Source organism: Macaca fascicularis, chromosome 8, assembly GCF_037993035.2.
Source record: "Macaca fascicularis isolate 582-1 chromosome 8, T2T-MFA8v1.1".
In the NCBI taxonomy this organism is placed as follows: Eukaryota; Metazoa; Chordata; class Mammalia; order Primates; family Cercopithecidae; genus Macaca; species Macaca fascicularis.
This window is the reverse complement of record NC_088382.1, coordinates 96,343,633-96,363,328: the sequence shown is the minus strand read 5'-3', so window position 1 is coordinate 96,363,328 and position 19,696 is coordinate 96,343,633. Positions and strand designations below refer to the sequence as shown.

General features: G+C 40.2%; 1 protein-coding gene and 1 pseudogene across 1 annotated transcript in view; both read left to right on the top strand.

The window, feature by feature from the left end:
- The window catches only part of CNGB3 (cyclic nucleotide gated channel subunit beta 3), a 156,445-nt gene that overhangs the window by 124,340 nt on the left and 12,409 nt on the right, over positions 1-19,696 (top strand). The window contains exons 14-15 of the mRNA XM_005563655.4: positions 2,553-2,636; positions 9,027-9,145. Of these exons, the coding sequence (XP_005563712.3) occupies positions 2,553-2,636; positions 9,027-9,145 (203 nt within the window). The remainder of the gene's footprint in view (positions 1-2,552; positions 2,637-9,026; positions 9,146-19,696) is intronic.
- On the top strand, positions 16,441-18,482 carry LOC135964867 (inositol oxygenase pseudogene; annotated as a pseudogene).

Below are 19,696 nucleotides of genomic sequence, written 5' to 3'. Positions count from 1 at the left end.
TGTAGGTTGCCTGTTCACTCTGATGGTAGTTTCTTTTGCAGTGCAGAAGCTCTTTAGTTTAATGAGATCCCATTTGTCAATTTTGGCTTTTGCTGCGGTTGCTTTTGGTGTTTTAGACATGAAGTCTTTGCCCATGCCTATGTCCTGAATGGTACTACCTAGGTTTTCCTCTAGGGTTTTTATGGTATTAGATCTAACATTTAAGTCTCTAATCCATCTTGAATTAATTTTCGTATAAGGAGTAAGGAAAGGATCCAGTTTCAGCTTTCTATTTATGGCTAGCCAATTTTCCCAGCACCATTTATTAAATAGGGAATCCTTTCCCCATTTCTTGTTTCTCTCAGGTTTGTCAAAGATCAGATGGCTGTAGATGTGTGGTATTATTTCTGAGGACTCTGTTCTGTTCCATTGGTCTATATCTCTGTTTTGGTACCAGTACCATGCTGTTTTGGTTACTGTAGCCTTGTAGTATAGTTTGAAGTCAGGTAACAGTATGGCGATTCCTCAAGGATCTAGAACTAGATGTACCATATGACCCAGCCATCCCATTACTGGGGATATACCCAAAGGATTATAAATCATGCTGCTATAAAGACACATGCACACGTATGTTCATTGCGGCACTATTCACAATAGCAAAGACTTGGAATCAACCCAAATGTCCATCAGTGACAGACTGGATTAAGAAAATGTGGCACATATACACCATGGAATACTATGCAGCCATAAAAAAGGATGAGTTTGTGTCCTTTGTAGGGACATGGATGCAGCTGGAAACCATCATTCTTAGCAAACTATCACAAGAACAGAAAACCAAACACCGCATGTTCTCACTCATAGGTGGAAACTGAACAATGAGATCACTTGGACTCGGGAAGGGGAACATCACACACCGGGGCCTATCATGGGGAGGGGGGCGGGGGGAGGGATTGCATTGGGAGTTATACCTGATGTAAATGACGAGTTGATGGGTGCTGACGAGTTGATGGGTGCAGCACAGCAACATGGCACAAGTATACATATGTAACAAACCTGCACGTTATGCACATGTACCCTAGAACTTAAAGTATAATAATAAAAAATAATTAAAAACAAAAAAAAAGAAGATATATCTTCTGGCCTTGGCCTTTTTTTCTGTCCTAAAGAACCAAAAGCTTTACTTTCTGAAGTGATTTTTAAAAATTCTAACACTACATTCATCTGAATGCCTCTCACCAATGGCTACTTGGAGATACTTCAATCATAAATTATTAGCTTGCCTTATCAGTCAAGCAACCCTGAAGTCTAAATTTCATATGGATCTAGGTCAAGTGTCTGTTACCAAAGCTATTACAGAAAACTGGTGATTGCTAAAGGAACGATTATCCGATCCACAAATGGGAGCAGACCCTTAGCTTCTCCTTTCTCTGCCACTGACTCTATAATTAGTTCACAGCAAAATCATGATTCCCTCAAGGGGTGGACAGGACCACCCACAAGAGGAAAGTTGTTACATGTTAGCAGCTCTGCAAGAAAATGAAAAAATATATATTTATTGAAAGCAAAAGATTCAAAACTGCTATGTGAGTTTTTGTAGCACCTAAAGATTTTTCTTTAGCTCTTATAGATATAATTATTTAAACAGAAGACAAATATAGACCTATAGCCAAATAGTGTTTCTTACACTATTAAAGTGAATACGAACATTCACTCAACAGATACTGCTTTTGTATCTATTGTGTACATTTTCCCCGGCCTTAAGAAGATAATTGAGTTGAAGAAGAAAGATAGACAAGCCTGCAATGTTAAATAATAATATCTAACGATGGTATGAAACATGTTTTAAGAAAGAAAAATATGGCCGGGCGCGGTGGCTCAAGCCTGTAATCCCAGCACTTTGGGAGGCCGAGACGGGCGGATCACGAGGTCAGGAGATCGAGACCATCCTGGCTAACACGGTGAAACCCCGTCTCTACTAAAAAATACAAAAAAAACTAGCCGGGCGAGGTGGCGGGCGCCTGTAGTCCCAGCTACTCGGGAGGCTGAGGCAGGAGAATGGCGTGAACCCGGGAGGCGGAGCTTGCAGTGAGCTGAGATCCGGCCACTGCACTCCAGCCTGGGCGACAGAGCGAGACTCTGTCTCAAAAAAAAAAAAGAAAGAAAAATATGCAGCAAAGATTTTGTTCTATGTTGGTCCTGATATACTAACAATCTATTATTAGTATATTACCATTAATAGCTGTCATTAAGTACATTAAGTTTTTGTTATAAGTACCATTTTTATCCCCATTTTACACATTAGTAAACTGAGGCATGAGAGGTTATGTAGCAATATGTAGCAGAGACAGGATTCACACCCAAGTCTATCTGAGCAAGATCTAAATCCTTGCCATTATACTATAGGTATTTTTTTCTAAATTTTGGGTCATGACAAGTCCATAGCCATTGGCAGTTAATATTTTTATGTTAATACAAACAATATATATTACTGTTTATTTTCATTGAGTTTTGAATTCATTTGGAATATTGGCCTTTTAGTTGTTTCTATAAGAATTATTTTTCTTTTTATATAGGGTTGTGATACACAGATGATTTATGACATGTTGCTAAGATTGAAATCCATTCTCTATTTGCCTGGTGACTTTGTCTGCAAAAAGGTGAGTGCATGCTATTTTTCAAATGCACAACTAATAAATGAATTTGAGGATTTCAGACATAAGTCAAGAGCATTGTTTAAACAAAATTTGTTCAGGGTGAATTCCATAGTATAGAAATTATTATGATGTATAGCTCTGTACAGCAATAATGCGCCCTCAGAGTTCACAAAGGAACAAGACAATATGGATTTCATTACTCATATTATAGGATAGAAGTGTGGGTAGCCTGAAAAACTGCTTTGTATAAATGTTAATTATCAATTGTCACAGCTCATTAATCTCAAATATTTAAAGTGGAGGAAAAAGTTCTAGAAGCGATAGGTGGTTCAGCCTTTTTTATGTCTTCGGCAAAATATCAGTTACCTTCATTTGGCTCTCCCAAGTAGTGAATAATCAATGCCACATTTTAAAAACCTGTACTGTGCTTTTTATGATTACAAAATAATACATGTTCATTATTTTAAGATAGAAAACACATAAAAACATAAGGACATAAATTCCACCATCCAGTAATAACCACTCTTCATATATTTTGGCCTATCTTTTTATATTGACTGATGGATAGAGCTCGTGCTATAAAAGTGGCATCATACTGTACATATATTTTGAAACATGTTTTGTCATGTAACAATATATCATATGAACATTTTATGTATTAAGTAATCTACAATATGATTTTTAAAAGCTGCATGATATTTCAGTCTAGGGATGTATCAGGATCAATTTTCAAATGTCTGCTATCATAAATAAAACGAACATCCCCTCAGATAAATATTTTTGCATATTTCTGATCACTAACTTGAAGGGGGAGAAAAGGAATGATGACCCTGGGATTTATATAGTGAGAAACTAAATCAAAGATAAACTCAATAATCAAAATTTTAAAAGAAAAATGAGTAGTTAAAAAAAATGCAAGATGATCCAAGACCTCGGTGAGTTCACAAGCGAATAAAGATGAGAGGCACTTTTATCATTTCAAAATAATGTGTTAAATGCTATGGTCAAAGAAAGCACAAGCTGTTGTAGGACATAAAGGAGGGGCATCTGTCCTTCCTGGTTACTGATAAGATTTCCTAGAGAAGATAAGGTCTGAGCTAAGTCTTGAAAAATGAATTGGAGTTAACCAAGTGAAAGAGGAAATAGGCGTTCTGGGTAGAGGAAAGAAGTGTGAGCTAAGGCAAAAAGGAAGGAACTGTGTCTATAGAGGGAGTACAGAGAACTATAATAAGGCAAATGTTAGAACAATTTTAGAATGATTTATTCTACAAAACTCAGGAAATGTTTCTCAATACAATGAGCCAGAAACAGTGCTGGGCACTGAGCAAAAAAAAAAAAGATGGTTCTTGTCCTTTAGGGTCCTACCTTTCTAGTGCCATGGTATTCAATTCACAGTGCACATCAGAATCACCTGAATGAAGATGTCTGGGCTCCACCCCTCAGTGATTGATTTGGTCTAGGTGGAGCCCATATACCAGTATTATTTAAAAGCTCCCATATGATTCTAAAATGCAGCCAAAACTAAGAACCACTGGCTTCATGGGAGAGACAAGCAATAAACAAGTGAAATTAAGTCAATGCGTAATTCCAAAATGTGCTAAGTTGTATAAAGGGAAAATAGAAGTTGCCAGAAGAGTATGTAGTGACAACGACACTTAATTTAGATCCAGGGTTGGGAGATGGGGAGGTTATTAGGTTGTCAGGAGTGACCCTCGAAAAATCTAAAGATAAATAGTTCTTTAGTTTCAAAAAAAGAAGTGGACAGGATGGTATTTTTTATGAAGACTTGGAACCATGAGCCAAGAGGCAAGATGGAGGTTGGCATATCCTAGGAACAGAAGCAAGTGAGTGATGGGCTGTGGTGAAACAGACGAAGTCAGATGGAGTATGAGGTACTTCAAGGCATCAGGTGGAGATGCCAAGTACACAGTGAAAATAAGTCTAATGAGAGAGGATGGAACTGGGGGTTACTGGGAATTGGAATATAAAGGAAACAGACTTCAAGAAAAGCTCAAGGAAAGGTCGGAGAAGAGGGCCTTGGCTCTAACTTTGAAGAACTCCAGTGTTCGTGGAAGAGATCAATGAGGAAGAGTCAGAGAGGGCAACTGAGAAGGAGCTTTCATAGATGAAGGGGGGAAATGGAAGAGAGATTATGATAAAATGGGAACCAAGAATATACAATCCCACACAAATTAGTCCAAGTTAAAATAAGGCAGATTAGTGATATGAAATCAGTTTTATTAAAATGGGAAATACAAGTCACAGTGCAGTCCAAGAACCCCTTGGGGGCAGTGGTGTACTGGAATGACATGACTTTAATGCACCAAAAAATGTCCTTTCATTTGGGGCCAGTAGCAACAGAGATTGAAAATTGTGATAACTCACATAAACTTTAGCACCTGTGCCCCAAGCAGTGCAAATTTGTTTAACAAAGTATGAAATGCAGAGTAGATGCAACCTTCTCATTTCTAATTTCTTCTTCACATCACATTCATCACTCAATAACAAAAACATCAGTGGAGACAAATGAGGCAGGAAAAGGAATAAATGGGTGGAAAGTAGAAATGAGGAGACATTAGACTGACAGGTCACATTTCTTTAAGAAGGGATTTGCATGATAGTAGATATTGACAGAGAAGAAAGGCTGTTACTTGACAGGACTTCGGGTGGCTGAATTCAGCGTTGTTTTGCTTATCGTTGTCACAAAATATTGAAGGAATATTTTGTGAGATATTCTCCAAAATCTCCAAAATATTTCTCCAAAATAAGAGAAGGAAAAATATATGTTCAATTTGAGGTTATCTGAATTTAAGAGATGACGGCATTTGGGGCCAAGTTTGCTGACCTACCTAATCCCCAGGAATTGACTGAGTGGTAGCTTGGGCGGCTTGAAAGAGTGGGAGTTTTCTTCAGATGTTCTAGGGCAGGGCAGAAATCACCTAGAGCTCTTGTTAAAGCATCAGTTTCTAGGACCTCATTCCCAAAAACTCTGATATATATTTCTGCAGTGAGAACTCTCAGTAAACTGAGAATTTGCACCTCTACACAAGCTCCTAGTGATGCTGCTGCTGGTGACCCAGGAACCACACTTTAAGTAGCACTGCTCTTTTCTGCTGGGGTGCCCTTGAGTGTCACAAAGCCCTCATGAGCCTTAGAAATAGCTTCCTACACAGAAACCCTGAAATTTTGAAGTGCACTCTCTCCAGGGGTTACCTCACTCTACATGAAGCTCTTGTTTCTTCATACTTTCTCCAAATTAGTCCACACACTAACAACCAGAGCTTGGTTCAATCTTATTTTGCACATGCTGTCAGCCCTTATTCTCTGAGGAATGTCTACTTAATTTGAATGCTAATTAAACTGCAGAAAGGGCTTAAATTAGCCTAGAAATATGCAAGAAATAGTGGAAGTTTTGGTTCGTTGATTATGCCAGATCTCCTTGGAAAATTATTGAAATGAGCATTAAAAAATAATTAAAAGAGCTGAACTGTATTTAAGTACTCACTATGTACTTCTACCTCCAGTCAGTTGTAATAACTGCCTTTGAAAAATCATTCCAGTTCCTTGAGAATTACTTCATGCAAAGAATAAGGAATATGACCCCGTCCTCATCATTACTTCCTAAAGTATCTCTTGGAAAACTAATTTTCAGACATCATGCCTTATTTTTTAAATTATTCATGGCTATTTTATTGGTTTTTAAGAGATCATTCCCGATACTGGAGTCACCGTTAGATATGGTCTGTCTTCATGTATTATATGGAGTCAGATGACATAGGTGCCACTAGTTCTGGCGCTGTCACCTGCGAGCCTTATACGTTTGCTCAAGACACTTAATTTTTTAAACCTCGACTACCAATTTTTAAACAAGAGTAATGATGCCTTTCCTACTTGACTTTACTGGGATTTTTGCAAGAATTAGATGAATGAATATCTATGAAATGCTTTGCAGTTATAAAGTAGCATGTTCTGTTAGAACAAATATAGGAATTAAAATAAGGAGCTATGTAAATGTCAGGTAATGTAATGATTTTTTAAAGTAATATGCAAAGACATGATATTGTTATTAGCATTAATAGTATGTAAATAAATATAATAAGATCCATTTATGTTGGAATTTCTACTTTTATATGTTTTTGAGTATAAATATATGCTTAATATTTTGCACAGGCAAGGTGCAGTGGCTCACGCCTGTAATTCCAACACTTTGGGAGGCCAAGGCAGCAGGATCACATGAGTCCAAGAGTTTGAGACAAGCCTGGACAACATGGCAAAACCCTGTCTCTACAAAAAATACAAAAATTAGCCAGGCATGGTGGCTTATGCCTGTGGTCCCAGCTACTCAGGAGGCTGAGGTGGGAGGATCACTTGAATGTGGGAGGCAGAGGTTGCAGTGAACTGATATCGTGCCACTGGACTCTAGCCTGGGCAACAGAGCAAGACCCTGTCTCAGAGCAAAAACAACCAAAAAATTTTAATTAAAAAAATATTTTGCACAATGCAAAACTTAAACATATTTCTTGCATTGCTCAGTTAGGAGATGTGGGTTCTAGGCTTCCTTTGCTTCTAATTACTGGGTCATACAACTTTAGCTAATTAGCTAAGCCAATCTGTGCCTTTGTTTTAATTTCTGTAAAAAGGAAATAATAGTACTTACTTTACCTTCCTTATAAGAGTAATGGGGAGATAAAATAAGAATTTCAGCTTCCTGGATATTAACTAAAAGGTGGATTCTGATAACTTTAAACACAACCCGGCAATTATAAAGCAACAATAGTTGATGTTCAGGAAAATAAACCTAGGTATGGAAGGACTTTAAAATCTCCCAGAGAATAGCTAAGTTATATTTTCCTTATTCATAAATGAGTGTCTTCTACATGTCAAGCCTGCGTTCAGCACTGTAACAAAGTTGACATTTTCTCAGCCATCTCGGGGAGTAAACTACAGTCAATATTTTTTTTCTTCCAAAGCATGATGTAGGCTAAATACTTTTTAAAATAAAAATTTAAAAAATCTTTTAATCTTGAGTTGATTTTAGTGTATTCTAATTCTTTCAAAGTATGGTTAATGAGAATATTTGAATAACTCAAATAACCCAGTCCCCTCCTAAGCCAAGTAAGTGAATTTATCTATTAATGATTTTTTTTTATATAGCTAAAGGTGATCAAGGCACTACTCATTCAGACATGTAGGCTATCCAAATAGTTTGCCTAGTGTTATGCAATCTGGTCTATTTAAAGTTTAATAGCCTTTCTTGACCTAAGTGCCATTAAATCTCTTGTAAGACATTTATTCTTTTTGGAAGTTAGAGCGAGAAGATGTGTTCCAAGGGCCTCATAACCACCCACTAGTTTGGTGATTTACTTACAAGAACTCATACAATTCAACATAAAGTTATATTTATGGCTTGAGATTTATTATAGCAAGGAATAAAATGCAGGAATAGCAAGAAAAAGATATACACGGGCAAACACGAGAGAAATCAGACACAGGCTTACTAGGTCCTATTTCTGTGAGGGTCACATGGATGCATTTTTCTCTCCAATGGACCACAGAAACATGAGCAAAATATCTCCACCCAGGGAAGCTCATGTTAGTCTTGGGTCCAATGTTCTTAATTGGGGCATATAGCTGCATGACCAGACATGATTCAGACTTCAAAATATGTAGGATGTACACATCGTAAATCTTTGTGATTATATTAAATAGTGTTGACAGCCTGGTACATCCTGCTACACTGGCTCAGGAATATAGAATAACACCATTAACCAGTGGCTATGTGAACATTCCAGGAGTTTAATTCTTAGGGCTTGAACAAATATCATTCCCCTGGTCCCAAGGGTCCCCAAAGATAGGCAAGAACTGAGTAAAACAACCTACTCCATTAATACTTCATCTCAGCATGGAATACTAATAATAACTCAAAGATCTCCTATGCCCCAATTCCCCAAATCAGACCTCGATGACATGGGTAGAAGAATAGAATTGACCCTTGAAAGACTGCAGTCTATGCTCTTTGGCTAGACCAAGCAACTTCTACCAAGCATAGTGGTGGTCATCAAAGCAAGGCCTGACCATGCTTAAAATCAATTACTTCTTCTACCCAGGGTCCTTCCTAAAGCAATGTGCTAACTGAAATATCTTCATGTATCCAAGGGAGGCAAACAGTACTCACATGTTGAGAAGTATCATCTTCCTAATCATTTCCTTTCACATGATATGTCTAACCAATGTCTGTAAATACTTTAGGTCTTAAGACAATTACTTTCACACTAATGTTCTTTGCTTCCTTCATTTATATTTACTCCTCTAAAAGAGTTTATATTTCTTAATTTACAGCATAATTGTCAAGAATAAAATAACTACCATTTCCTCTTTATATTTAAAATGTAGGGAGAAATTGGCAAGGAAATGTATATCATCAAGCATGGAGAAGTCCAAGTTCTCGGAGGCCCTGATGGTACTAAAGTTCTGGTTACTCTGAAAGCTGGGTCAGTGTTTGGAGAAATCAGGTATCTGAAAGATACTTCATAAACATTGAAGCCCATCATTTGTCATAAAAGAAAAATCTTAGGTAGTAAAGTAAGTAAAGTTCCTGCTCAGATTTATAAAAGGTTTGATTGTGCTGATAGCATTGGTAAAATAAGGATTTTCATATTTCTATTCATCCCTTCACCAAAAAGACCTGAGGAAAAGAACTGGGTCATTCAGCTCTTTAGTCCAGGACCTAGAGCAGTGCCTGGCATAAAGCAAGTTCCCAGTATATGTTGAATGGATGTGCAAATGAATTAGTTAATGAGAGAAGAGGTTTGGAGGGTTCATTGTTACCAGATTGTTGGAAGACTTGAATGCCTTGCTAACAAGGGGATCTTGAGTAGGCTAGTGATGTGATCATAGCTGTGGGACCAAATTTCCCGAGTTTAAACTCCAGTTTCACCACTACTGGCTTTTTTCCTCTGTTACTTGTCCCCGCTGTTCCTCAGTTTCCTCACCTTAATAATTAGGATAATAATAGAACGTACCTTAAAGTGTTGGTAAATGAGTTAATTCATTAAAAGCACTTAGAACATTGCCTGGCATCTGTTAAGAGCTCAATAAATATTACTTATTTTTACCATTGTTTCTTATTGGCCCGGAAAAGTTTATCCTAGAAAAAGAAAGTCCCCAAGAGGAAAAATATAGACAGCAAATTTAAGCATTTTGTGGGCTAAACACTTCTATATGCATTATCACATTTATTCAACCAAAAAATATTCATTGAGTGCCTAGTACTTGCTAGATTGTCAGGTATTGCTCTTAACTCTAGGAATAAACTATATAAAAAATATTAGACAAGATATGGCCCCTGAAAGAGCTTACAGTACAGTCGGGGAAAACTGATAATAAATAGTTAATTAGCTAGACAAGATGAATTCACATTGTAATAACTGCTATGAAGGAAAAAATGGTTAGAACATAACAGGACACTACTTAGATGCAGTGGTCAGGAATGACCTCTCTAGGGAGATAATATTTGAGCTGAGATTTGAAAGAGTAAAGGATCAGCCATTCAGAATTGGGGGAAGAGCCTCTCTGATTACTGAAGGCCTAGAGGTAAAGCAAGTTTGTCTGGTCAAGGGGCAGAAAGGTGAATATGGCTGGAGTACAGTGAGTAAGAACACTGGGGAGATGAGGCCAAATAGGTGAGCAAGGCTCAGATAACACATGGTCTTTTAGGCCATGATAGGAATTTATGTCTTTTTCTAAATATGAATGAATGCCAGTAGAGGGTTTTAGGCAAAAGAATGACACACTCTGAACTCTTATTTTAAAAGACGACTTCAACAGCTATGTGGAAAAGATACAGTAGAGGAGCGAGAATGAATAGAGACCAATTAGAAGTCAACTGTGGTGGCGCAAGTGCAAGATGATGGTGTCTGGAACTGGGATACTGGCTCATACAATGAAAAGAAGAGTACCCTATCAGGCAGTTATTAATATATTTATTTCATAATATATATTTCATATTTTCATAATATATTTATTTCATCTATCCCAAGATGCCAAGTACTATATCTTGCCCAGGACACCATAGCTAATGAATTATAGGGACAACATTCAAACCTGGGTCTCCACGGATCGGGGTCCAGTGATCTTTATACCACGTCACAGAAGAAATTTCCAATCTCTAATTTCATAGCTGCTAAGAAGTTATCTTCGTGTTCCAGAAATATGGACAATTTTAGATGACTTCATAGGAGCATCGTTAGGGTTTCTTTGGAATGTTGAAGCATGTTATTTCTCTGTTGGAAATGTGGCTTCTCTCTTTAATTTTTTCTCCTTGTTTAACGACTGATTATTGTTAAGGTGATCCTCTGAGGATCTTGCTCCTGGGCAGTGGTGGAAACACTTCTCAGAATGTACAAGACCTGAGTTCTTTGCCTGTTTTCTATCATTTCCTTCCTGGGAGTCCTTGCAAAAGTGATTTAATATTTTGTGACTTAATAATCACTGTAATCTTCAAGGTCATAAAACATGCAACAGTTTAATCTGAAACACTGCAGAAATTAATTAGCTGACCTTTCCCAAGGGTTGAGTACTCCCTGAAGAATAAGCCTTATAAATACAAGTATGTTAATTGCTGATATTATCATCACAGGAAGAACTACCCTAGGAATTGATTCCAGGTGTAGCTGAGTTGCAACTGAAAGTAATCCTAGATTCCTGACAGCAGCTTCTCAAATAAATCTCCTATTACCCATTTGGTTTCTAAGGCCAAATTGAAGCCGGTAGAATGGACAAGCTTTAAACCTGCTCAGTAGTTTGGTTGATTCAAGTGAAAGGGAGCTTTTTGCCTTGATTCTCTTTTTGGCTGTGGTTATGGGAAAACAGGATGCATCTGCCTCTTTCCAGATACCCACAGGCTTCACAGGCCCACAGCTGTCATACACCCCTGAAGCTCTAGTCATTTATTCCAGAGCTGGAGGCATGCCTGCCAAACATCCAGATACTGGAAAGATCTAGTAATAGTGTTTACTACTCAAAAATGCTGTGACCTTTGTTAAAATGAGCTCAATCCAGCACTATCATGTAGCCTTTAAAAGAGTTCTTTTTCCTCAGGAAAAAAAATGAAGAAAAAAATTAAGGGCTTTCAAGGACATTATATATTAATCCAAAAGAGCAAAACCCTGACTAAAATATAGATTTACAGCCTGTCACAGAGAAAACCCAGACCACATTTCCAATTAACATCTGAAGAGTGCAGATACCCCATTTCTAAAAGAGAGACCCAGGGTCTGCTGAGGGATGGCCTTGTGGTGGTTCCGACTCCATCATTTTCCTTACACATGCATTTAGTCCCAAGTCCTATTCCCTGAATGTATTTAACCACTTCCTGTCTGCATTCTGTTTCTGTTAAAATGACATTTTTCTTAAAACACATCTGAGTTTTTATTTCTTGTGTTGCCATTAGTATTTCAATAGGATTTTCTGTTGGTTTCATCTCTCTTCAGAATATCCTCCCCCAGGAAATTTTTCATTCATCCTTCAAATGCCACCTTTTTGAAGCTATCTTTAACCCCTAAAACAACTAGTTGCTCTTTATTCTATGCTTCCATAGCATTTCATTCGTGCCTTTATTACAGTAATTACTACTGATTTATAATTAATTTGTTCAGACAGGTCTCTCCAACAGACTGAGCTACTGAAATATAAGAACTAGAGGCCAGGTACGGTGGCTCACACCTGTAATCCCAGCACTTTGGGATGCTGAGGTGGGCGGATCACGAGGCCAGGAGATCGAGACCGTCCTGGCTAACACTGTGAAACCCCATCTCTACTAAAAATACAAAAAAAAAAAAAAAAAAATTAGCCAGTCGTGGTGGTGGGCGCCTGTAGTCCCAGCTACTCGGGAGGCTGAGGCAGGAGAATAGCACGAACCCAGGAGGCAGAGCTTGCAGTGAGCCGAGATCGCACCACTGCACTCCCACCTGGGCAACAGGGCGAGACTCTGTCACCAAAAAAAAAAAAAAAAAAAAAAAGAACTAGAATTTATCTTCAGATCACCAGCAGCTACATAAACACTATATACTAAGTGGTGATTTTTACTTATATCCTACCTCCATTCAAAAATAATTTGCAGCAGCTCTTCAGCAATTTTTAATTAATTATTTAACTGTGATTTGATAGAAACAAAAAAAATTATATTTGGGTCCCCTTATGGCATAGTGTGAAAGTGACTCAAAGAAGGCCGTGTATTCCTTCTTGGCCAGGCACTTGTTAGTCATGAGGGTACAAAGGAGAACAAGAAACAATCGCTGTCCTCAAGGGCTTTAGAGGAGACTTCAATACCCGGTGATTAAATGTATGGATTGTGTCCCAGGAAGACAGTGTGTACAGGATGCTGTGGGGGACAAAGTTTTCACAAGGAACAGTGCGTCCTTTGGATCTGGCAATTACTAGAGGTTATTTGGGAACCAAAAGCTGAACCTTCAGTGGTCCTCAAATGATGTGTGCACACAGGTCAGTCTTAGAAACCCCTACTGAGGGGTATGTAAAGGATAATTGACATGATGCCTGTAGTGAGTTGAATGGCGTCTCCCACAAAGATAAGTCGACATCCTCATCCTAGGAACTTGTGTATGTGACCCACCTTGAAAAAAAGGGTCAGGGTCTTTGAAGATGTAATTAAGTTAAGGATCTCAGGATGAGTTCATCCTGAATTATCTTGAAGGGCCCCAAGTTCAATGACAAAGAGGGTTCTTTTTCCTAAAGACACTTTTTATAAGTGTCTTTATAAAAGGCATAAGAGGAGAAGGCCATGTGAAGACTGAGGGCAGAAACTGGAGTAATGCAGCCATAGCCAAGAAATGCCTGGCAACACTACAAGCTGAAAGAGGCAAGAAAAGATTTTCACTGGAGTCTTTAGAGGAAATACAGCCCTGCTGATATTTTGATTTTGGACTTCTGGCCTCCAGAACTGTGAGATAATAAATTTTTGTGGTTGTAGGTCACTTGTTTTGTGCTAATTTGTTATACCAGCCCTAGGAAATGAATACAATACCAAATTATTTAAATTGTTCACTTTCAAAATTTTACTGGGGATAAACAAAAACATGCTTGACACTCCCCTTCACCCTACATGGCCACTCCACCTCCAACACCTGTTAATCCTACCATCTAAGAAGGTCTCAAATCATTTGTATCTTACGTTCTCCACTGCCACTACTTCAGTTCATCCATCTCTCACTGGACAACTGTAGTGGCTTACTTCAAGTCACTCAAATCCAATAACCATATCCTCCACAATCAGTCTCCACTCTGCAGCCAGAGGGATCTTTTGGAAACACAGATCTGATCATATCACTGCCCTCCCACTTAAAACCATTCAATGTTTTCATGCCATTTTTAGGAATAAGAACAAAGTGATTTTCCCTATCTATGAGATCCTGTAGAGTCTAGCCCCTGCCTACCTCTCTACTTCAGGTTGCACCTGACTTGCCTTGCTCTCTTTATTTTATTTTATTTCATTTTATTTTATTTATTTGAGATGGAGTCTCACTCTGTCACCCAGGCTGGGGCAGTGGCACATCTCAACTCACTGCAATCTCTACTTCCTGTGTTCAAGCGATTCTCCAACCTCAGCCTCCCAAGTAACTGGGATTACAGGTTTTGCCATCATGCAAATTTTTGTATTTTTGTAGAGACAGGGTTTCATCATGTTGGCCAGGCTAGTCTTGAACCCTTGACCTCAGGTGATCCACCTGCCTCAGCCTCTCAAAGTGCTGGGATTTCAGATACAAGCCACTGTGCCTAGCTGCCCTTACTCTCTTTAATCCAAACACCCATTGTCTTCCCGTTCCTTGAATGCACCACACTCTATCCAGTCACAGGGAGTTTTTTGCACATTCTGTTACCTCTACCTGGATGATTTCCCCACCCTTGTACCAAGATCTCAGCTTCTTTCAGGCCTTCCTGGATTCCCCACTATAGGGGCCTCCCAGGTCTCCTTGCCATACACTTTCATCCAATGATGTTCCTTTCTTTTGGAGCACTTATCTTTGTAACTATACATGCATTCGTGCATTTATTTCTTCAATGTTTTTCTTCTTTCCTAAATTGCAAGCACCAGAACTACCACCTATGGCGGTGCCAAATGTTCTCTGCACCAGAATGTCCACTGAGGGACTGGGAGGGCAGGGACCTGGTTTGCACTCCACTTCTGAGCCATGAGCCCTGGCTGTTGTGCTCCCTCTCATGCACAGTTACCTTTCACTTTGTGAAAGGAGGCATTCTTCTAGCCAAGCACAGGACTGCACATGCTCAGAAAACCCACATTGTTTTTTATTATACTTTACGTTCTGGGGTACATGTGCACAACATGCAGGTTTGTGACATAGGTATACATGTGCCATGTTAGCTTGCTGCACCCATCAACTCATTTACGTTAGGTATTTCTCCTAATGCTATCCCTCCCCCAGATCCCCACCCCCTGACAGGCCCCAGTATGTGATGTTCCCCTCCCCGTGTCCATGTGTTCTCATTGTTCAACTCCACTTATGAGTGAGAACATGCAGTGTCTGGTTTTCTCTCCTTGTGATAGTTTGCTGAGAATGATGGTTCCCAGCTTCATCCATGTCCCTGCAAAGTACATGAACTCATCCTTTTTTATGGCTGCATAGTATTCCATGGCGTATATGTGCCACATTTTCTTTATCCAGTCTATTATTGATGGACATTTGGGTTGATTCCAAGTCTTTGCTATTGTGAATAGAGCCACAATAAACATACGTGTGCATGAAAAGCCACATTTTTATAGTTTGCGTGAAGACACTTTACACAGGCCCCCAGGGATCCTGGTAGACACCATATGTGGTTTGTCCTATACTCTATCCCCAGCCCTTAGGGCAGCGGCTGGTCCACATAAGTGCCTAATAAATAGTTATTGAATAAATAAGTGAATGTAATTATCTTTCTATCTTTGTGAATGTACAAATGCACATTCATTTTTGTCATGAATATGCGTATTCAGCCTTGTGCCCTTTTTGTCAGTTTTCATTATAAGAATAACACTGCTATATTTATCTTTGTAAAATTACTTGTTTTCTTTTATTTATTTGAGGTTTAATTCCCAAAAATAGGAATAAGTAGGCCAAAAGGTAGAAGCATTTCTGTAACTCTTATAATATATGGGCAGATTATTTTCCAGAAAAAATGAACCAATTTGCATTACAAAGCACAATGTATAGCTATTGTCCTTCAGTATTACTGATATGACTTTATTATCCCCATTGCTGTTGCATTTTAATAGGTTATTTTAATTTTAAGTTCTTTAAATAGTGCCTGGAAATAATAGTTCCTCCATATATATTTGCTAAATGAATTAATTTCCTATGGGTCTATTTATTTTCATAAATGTGATCATTTACCTTCTGCATTTCTTTCATTGTTCACCATCCTTTTTTCATCATATATAACAAGTTATTGAGTAGAATTCAGGCATTGATATATTCTTGTATGTTTTAGATATCTGGTTTTCATTCAAAACATTTAAATTCTGTCTTTTCACCTATTACATTAGTCAAATCACCTATCTGAGAATTTCTTTTTGATATTTACTTTACATCAATGTGAAATGGCCAAAATTTTGACAAATCATCTAAAACTCCTTTTAACCTTTAAACCATTATTGTCTATTTCTGCTGAATACTCATTAAAATGGGGGTACCAGAGGAGACTTTTAGGTCTTTGGACTATTTTAATTCCATATTCTTACTCTTCATCAGAATAAGGCAGTTATTCCTTTTTTCCCCTTTCCTAAAAGGCAGAAATGGTCAATGCAGTAGGAGATTAAAAGTATGAGCAGAGATAAGACTTGATTAATACTGAAAGAGAAAACTTCATTTTCATATTTTTCCTGTCTCAAACCTGTGAGCACTACCTGTGTTAAGAATACACATTTACATTTTCACTACATCCTTTTGAATATAGTCTCTTTGTATTGCACCTTTTTGCTTAGCATAAAAAGCATACCTCATCTAAGTCCCACAATATCCCGCTGAACAAATATACAATCAGTGTCATTGCTTAAATATTCATTGAAATATCCTCAGGATTCCTCCCAAAGTAACTTTATCCAGTGCTAAATCAAGGCTTTTTGCCACCATTTGGAACAGCAGAGAGGAAGTAAAGATTCTGAGAATCGCCGGGAGCGGTGGCTCAAGCCTGTAATCCCAGCACTTTGGGAGGCCGAGGCGGGCGGATCACAAGGTCAGGAGATCGAGACCACAGTGAAACCACGTCTCTACTAAAAATACAAAAAATTAGCTGGGCGCGGTGGCGGGCGCCTGTAGTCCCAGCTACTCAGGAGGCTGAGGCAGGAGAATGGCGGGAACCCGGGAGGCGGAGCTTGCAGTGAGCCGAGATCGCGCCACTGCACTCCAGCCTGGGCAACAGCGTGAGACTCCGTCTCCAAAAAAAAAAAAAAAAGATTCTGAGAATCATACCTTGACATGTCTTATCACACCAGCCTGCTTGGGTTCCTCCCTTATTTTTCCTGATGTCCATGGGCAAATCTGTATCATTAAAACAACAGCAATAACTTCGTTGGCATCACTAGTTATGGTTAAAGAAAAGACCTCTTGACGTGAAGTCAGGTCTTGTCTTAGATTTTAATTTCAGGGATGAAATTCTTAAGTATTTGTTCTTGAACAATTCACTTAACTGATTCTAGACCTCAGTTCCCATGTCTGTAAGTATAGGTTAAGAACCTACCTCACTGGCCGGGTGCGGTGGCTCACGCCTGTAATCGCAGTACTTTGGGAGGCTGAAGCGGGCGAATCATGAGGTCAGGAAACTGAGACCATCCTGGCCAACATGGTGAAACCCTGTCTCTACTAAAAAAAAAAAAAAAAAAAGTACAAAAATTAGCTGGGTATGGTGGCATGTGCCGGTAATCCCAGCTACTCCGGAGGCTGAGGCAGGAGAATCGCTTAAACCAGGGAGTCCGAGGTTGCAGTGAGCTGAGATGGTGCCACTGCACTCCAGACTGGCGACAGAGTGAGACTCCATCTCAAAAACAAGCAAACCAACCAACCAACAAACAAAAAAAACTGTCTAAAACCAGGGGCAAGCCGGAGGCTGGGCCTGCAGACATCCCTCAGCAGGTGCACACTTGCCGCCCTGCGCTTTGGATCCCTCTCAGGGTGAAGGTGACAGTGGACCCAGACCTTTCCCTGGTCTACCTACCTGAAGTGGACCCAGAGGCTGCCAAAGACAAGGCCGGCTTCCAGAACTACGTGTTGGGTCCCCTCCTGGACCATGTCTTTACCACGTACAAGCTCATGTACATGTACCAGATAGTGGATTTCGTCAGGAGCAAGCACGCCTGGTTTGGGGGCTTTTTCTACAAGGAAATGAAGGTCATGGAGGCCGTGGACCTGCTGCATGAGCTGGTGGACGAATCGGACCCAGGTGTAGACCTCCCCACTCCTTCCAAGCCTTCCAGATGGCAGAGGGTATCCAGAAGCTCACCCAGGCAAGGACTGATTCCAGCTTGTTGGGCTTCTATGACGTAGGGAAGGTCCTGGCCGTGTTTGGGGGCCTCTGTCCTCAGGCCTCCGTGGTTTTGTAACTCCACTTTCCAGGACAATCCCGACCTCCAGGATCCTCGATACAGCACAAAACTGGGCGTGTATTAGCCCCACTGTGGGCTGGGCAGGGTCCTCATGTCCTAGGGCCATAATGAGTACTTGTTCCGTGTCAGGCCTCTGAGCCCAAGCCAAGCCATCGCATCCCCTGTGACTTGCACGTATACGCCCAGATGGCCTGAAGTAACTGAAGAATCACAAAAGAAGTGCAAATGCCCTGCCTCACCTTAACCGATGACATTCCACCACAAAAGAAATGAAAATGGCTGGTCCTTGCCTTAAGCGATGATATTATCTTGTGAAATTCCTTTTCCTGGCTCATCCTGGCTCAAAAAGCTCCCCCACTGAGCACCTTGTGACCCCCAATCCTGCCCGCCAGAGAACAACCCCCCTTTGACTGTAATTTTCTTTTACCTACCCAAATCCTATAAAACGGCCCCACCCTTATCTCCCTTTGCTGACTCTCTTTTCAGACTCAGCCCGCCTGCACCCAGGTGAAATAAACAGCCATGTTGCTCACACACAGCCTGTTTGGCGGTCTCTTCACACTGACGCGCATGACATACCGGTTGATGACGTTCAACAAGTTCTCGCTCCCAGTGGAGGCTTCCTACAAGATCCGATTCCACTCCTTCTTCCCTTCGCACACAGGCAGTGACTACTGGCAGTGGTGCAGCAAGCCGGACCTGGCCATGCTGCCCTGGGTGCAGGAGTTCAATTTGACCAACTGCCCTGACCTGCCAGACATGGACAAGCTGTGGCCCTACTACCAGGGGCTCATTGATAAGTACTGCCCTGGCATCCTGTGCTGGTGCCCCTCCTGCCACCCCCACCACTGCTGGACACAGGCCTGGCCCTCAGCATGCCTAGCAAAGTCTGGCCATGGGCATACAGCCACCTTCAGGGTCTACCTCAGTGGGGAACCCCACTCACCCCTTATAGCCACCACCTCTCATGGCCACTTGTGCCTAGTGGCAATAAAGACCTCGAAGGAGAGAGAGAAAACAAAACAAAACAAGCAAACAAAAAAACCTACCTCACCAAAGTGATATGGTCATTACATAAGAAAATAAAGGGATTTACTTAAAACAACAACAACAACAAAAAAAAAACTTTATTTTTATTTTATTTATTTATTTTTTTTTTTTTGAGACGGAGTCTGGCTCTGTCGCCCAGGCTGGAGTGCACCGGCCGGATCTCAGCTCACTGCAAGCTCCGCCTCCCGGGCTTAGCCATTCTCCTGCCTCAGCCTCCGGAGTAGCTGGGACTACAGGCGCCCGCCACGTCGCCCGGCTAGTTTTTTGTATTTTTTTTTTAGTAGAGACGGGGTTTCAACGTGTTAGCCAGGATGGTCTCGATCTCCTGACCTTGTGATCCGCCCATCTCGGCCTCCCAAAGTGCTGGGATTACAGGCTTGAGCCACCGCGCCCGGCCAAA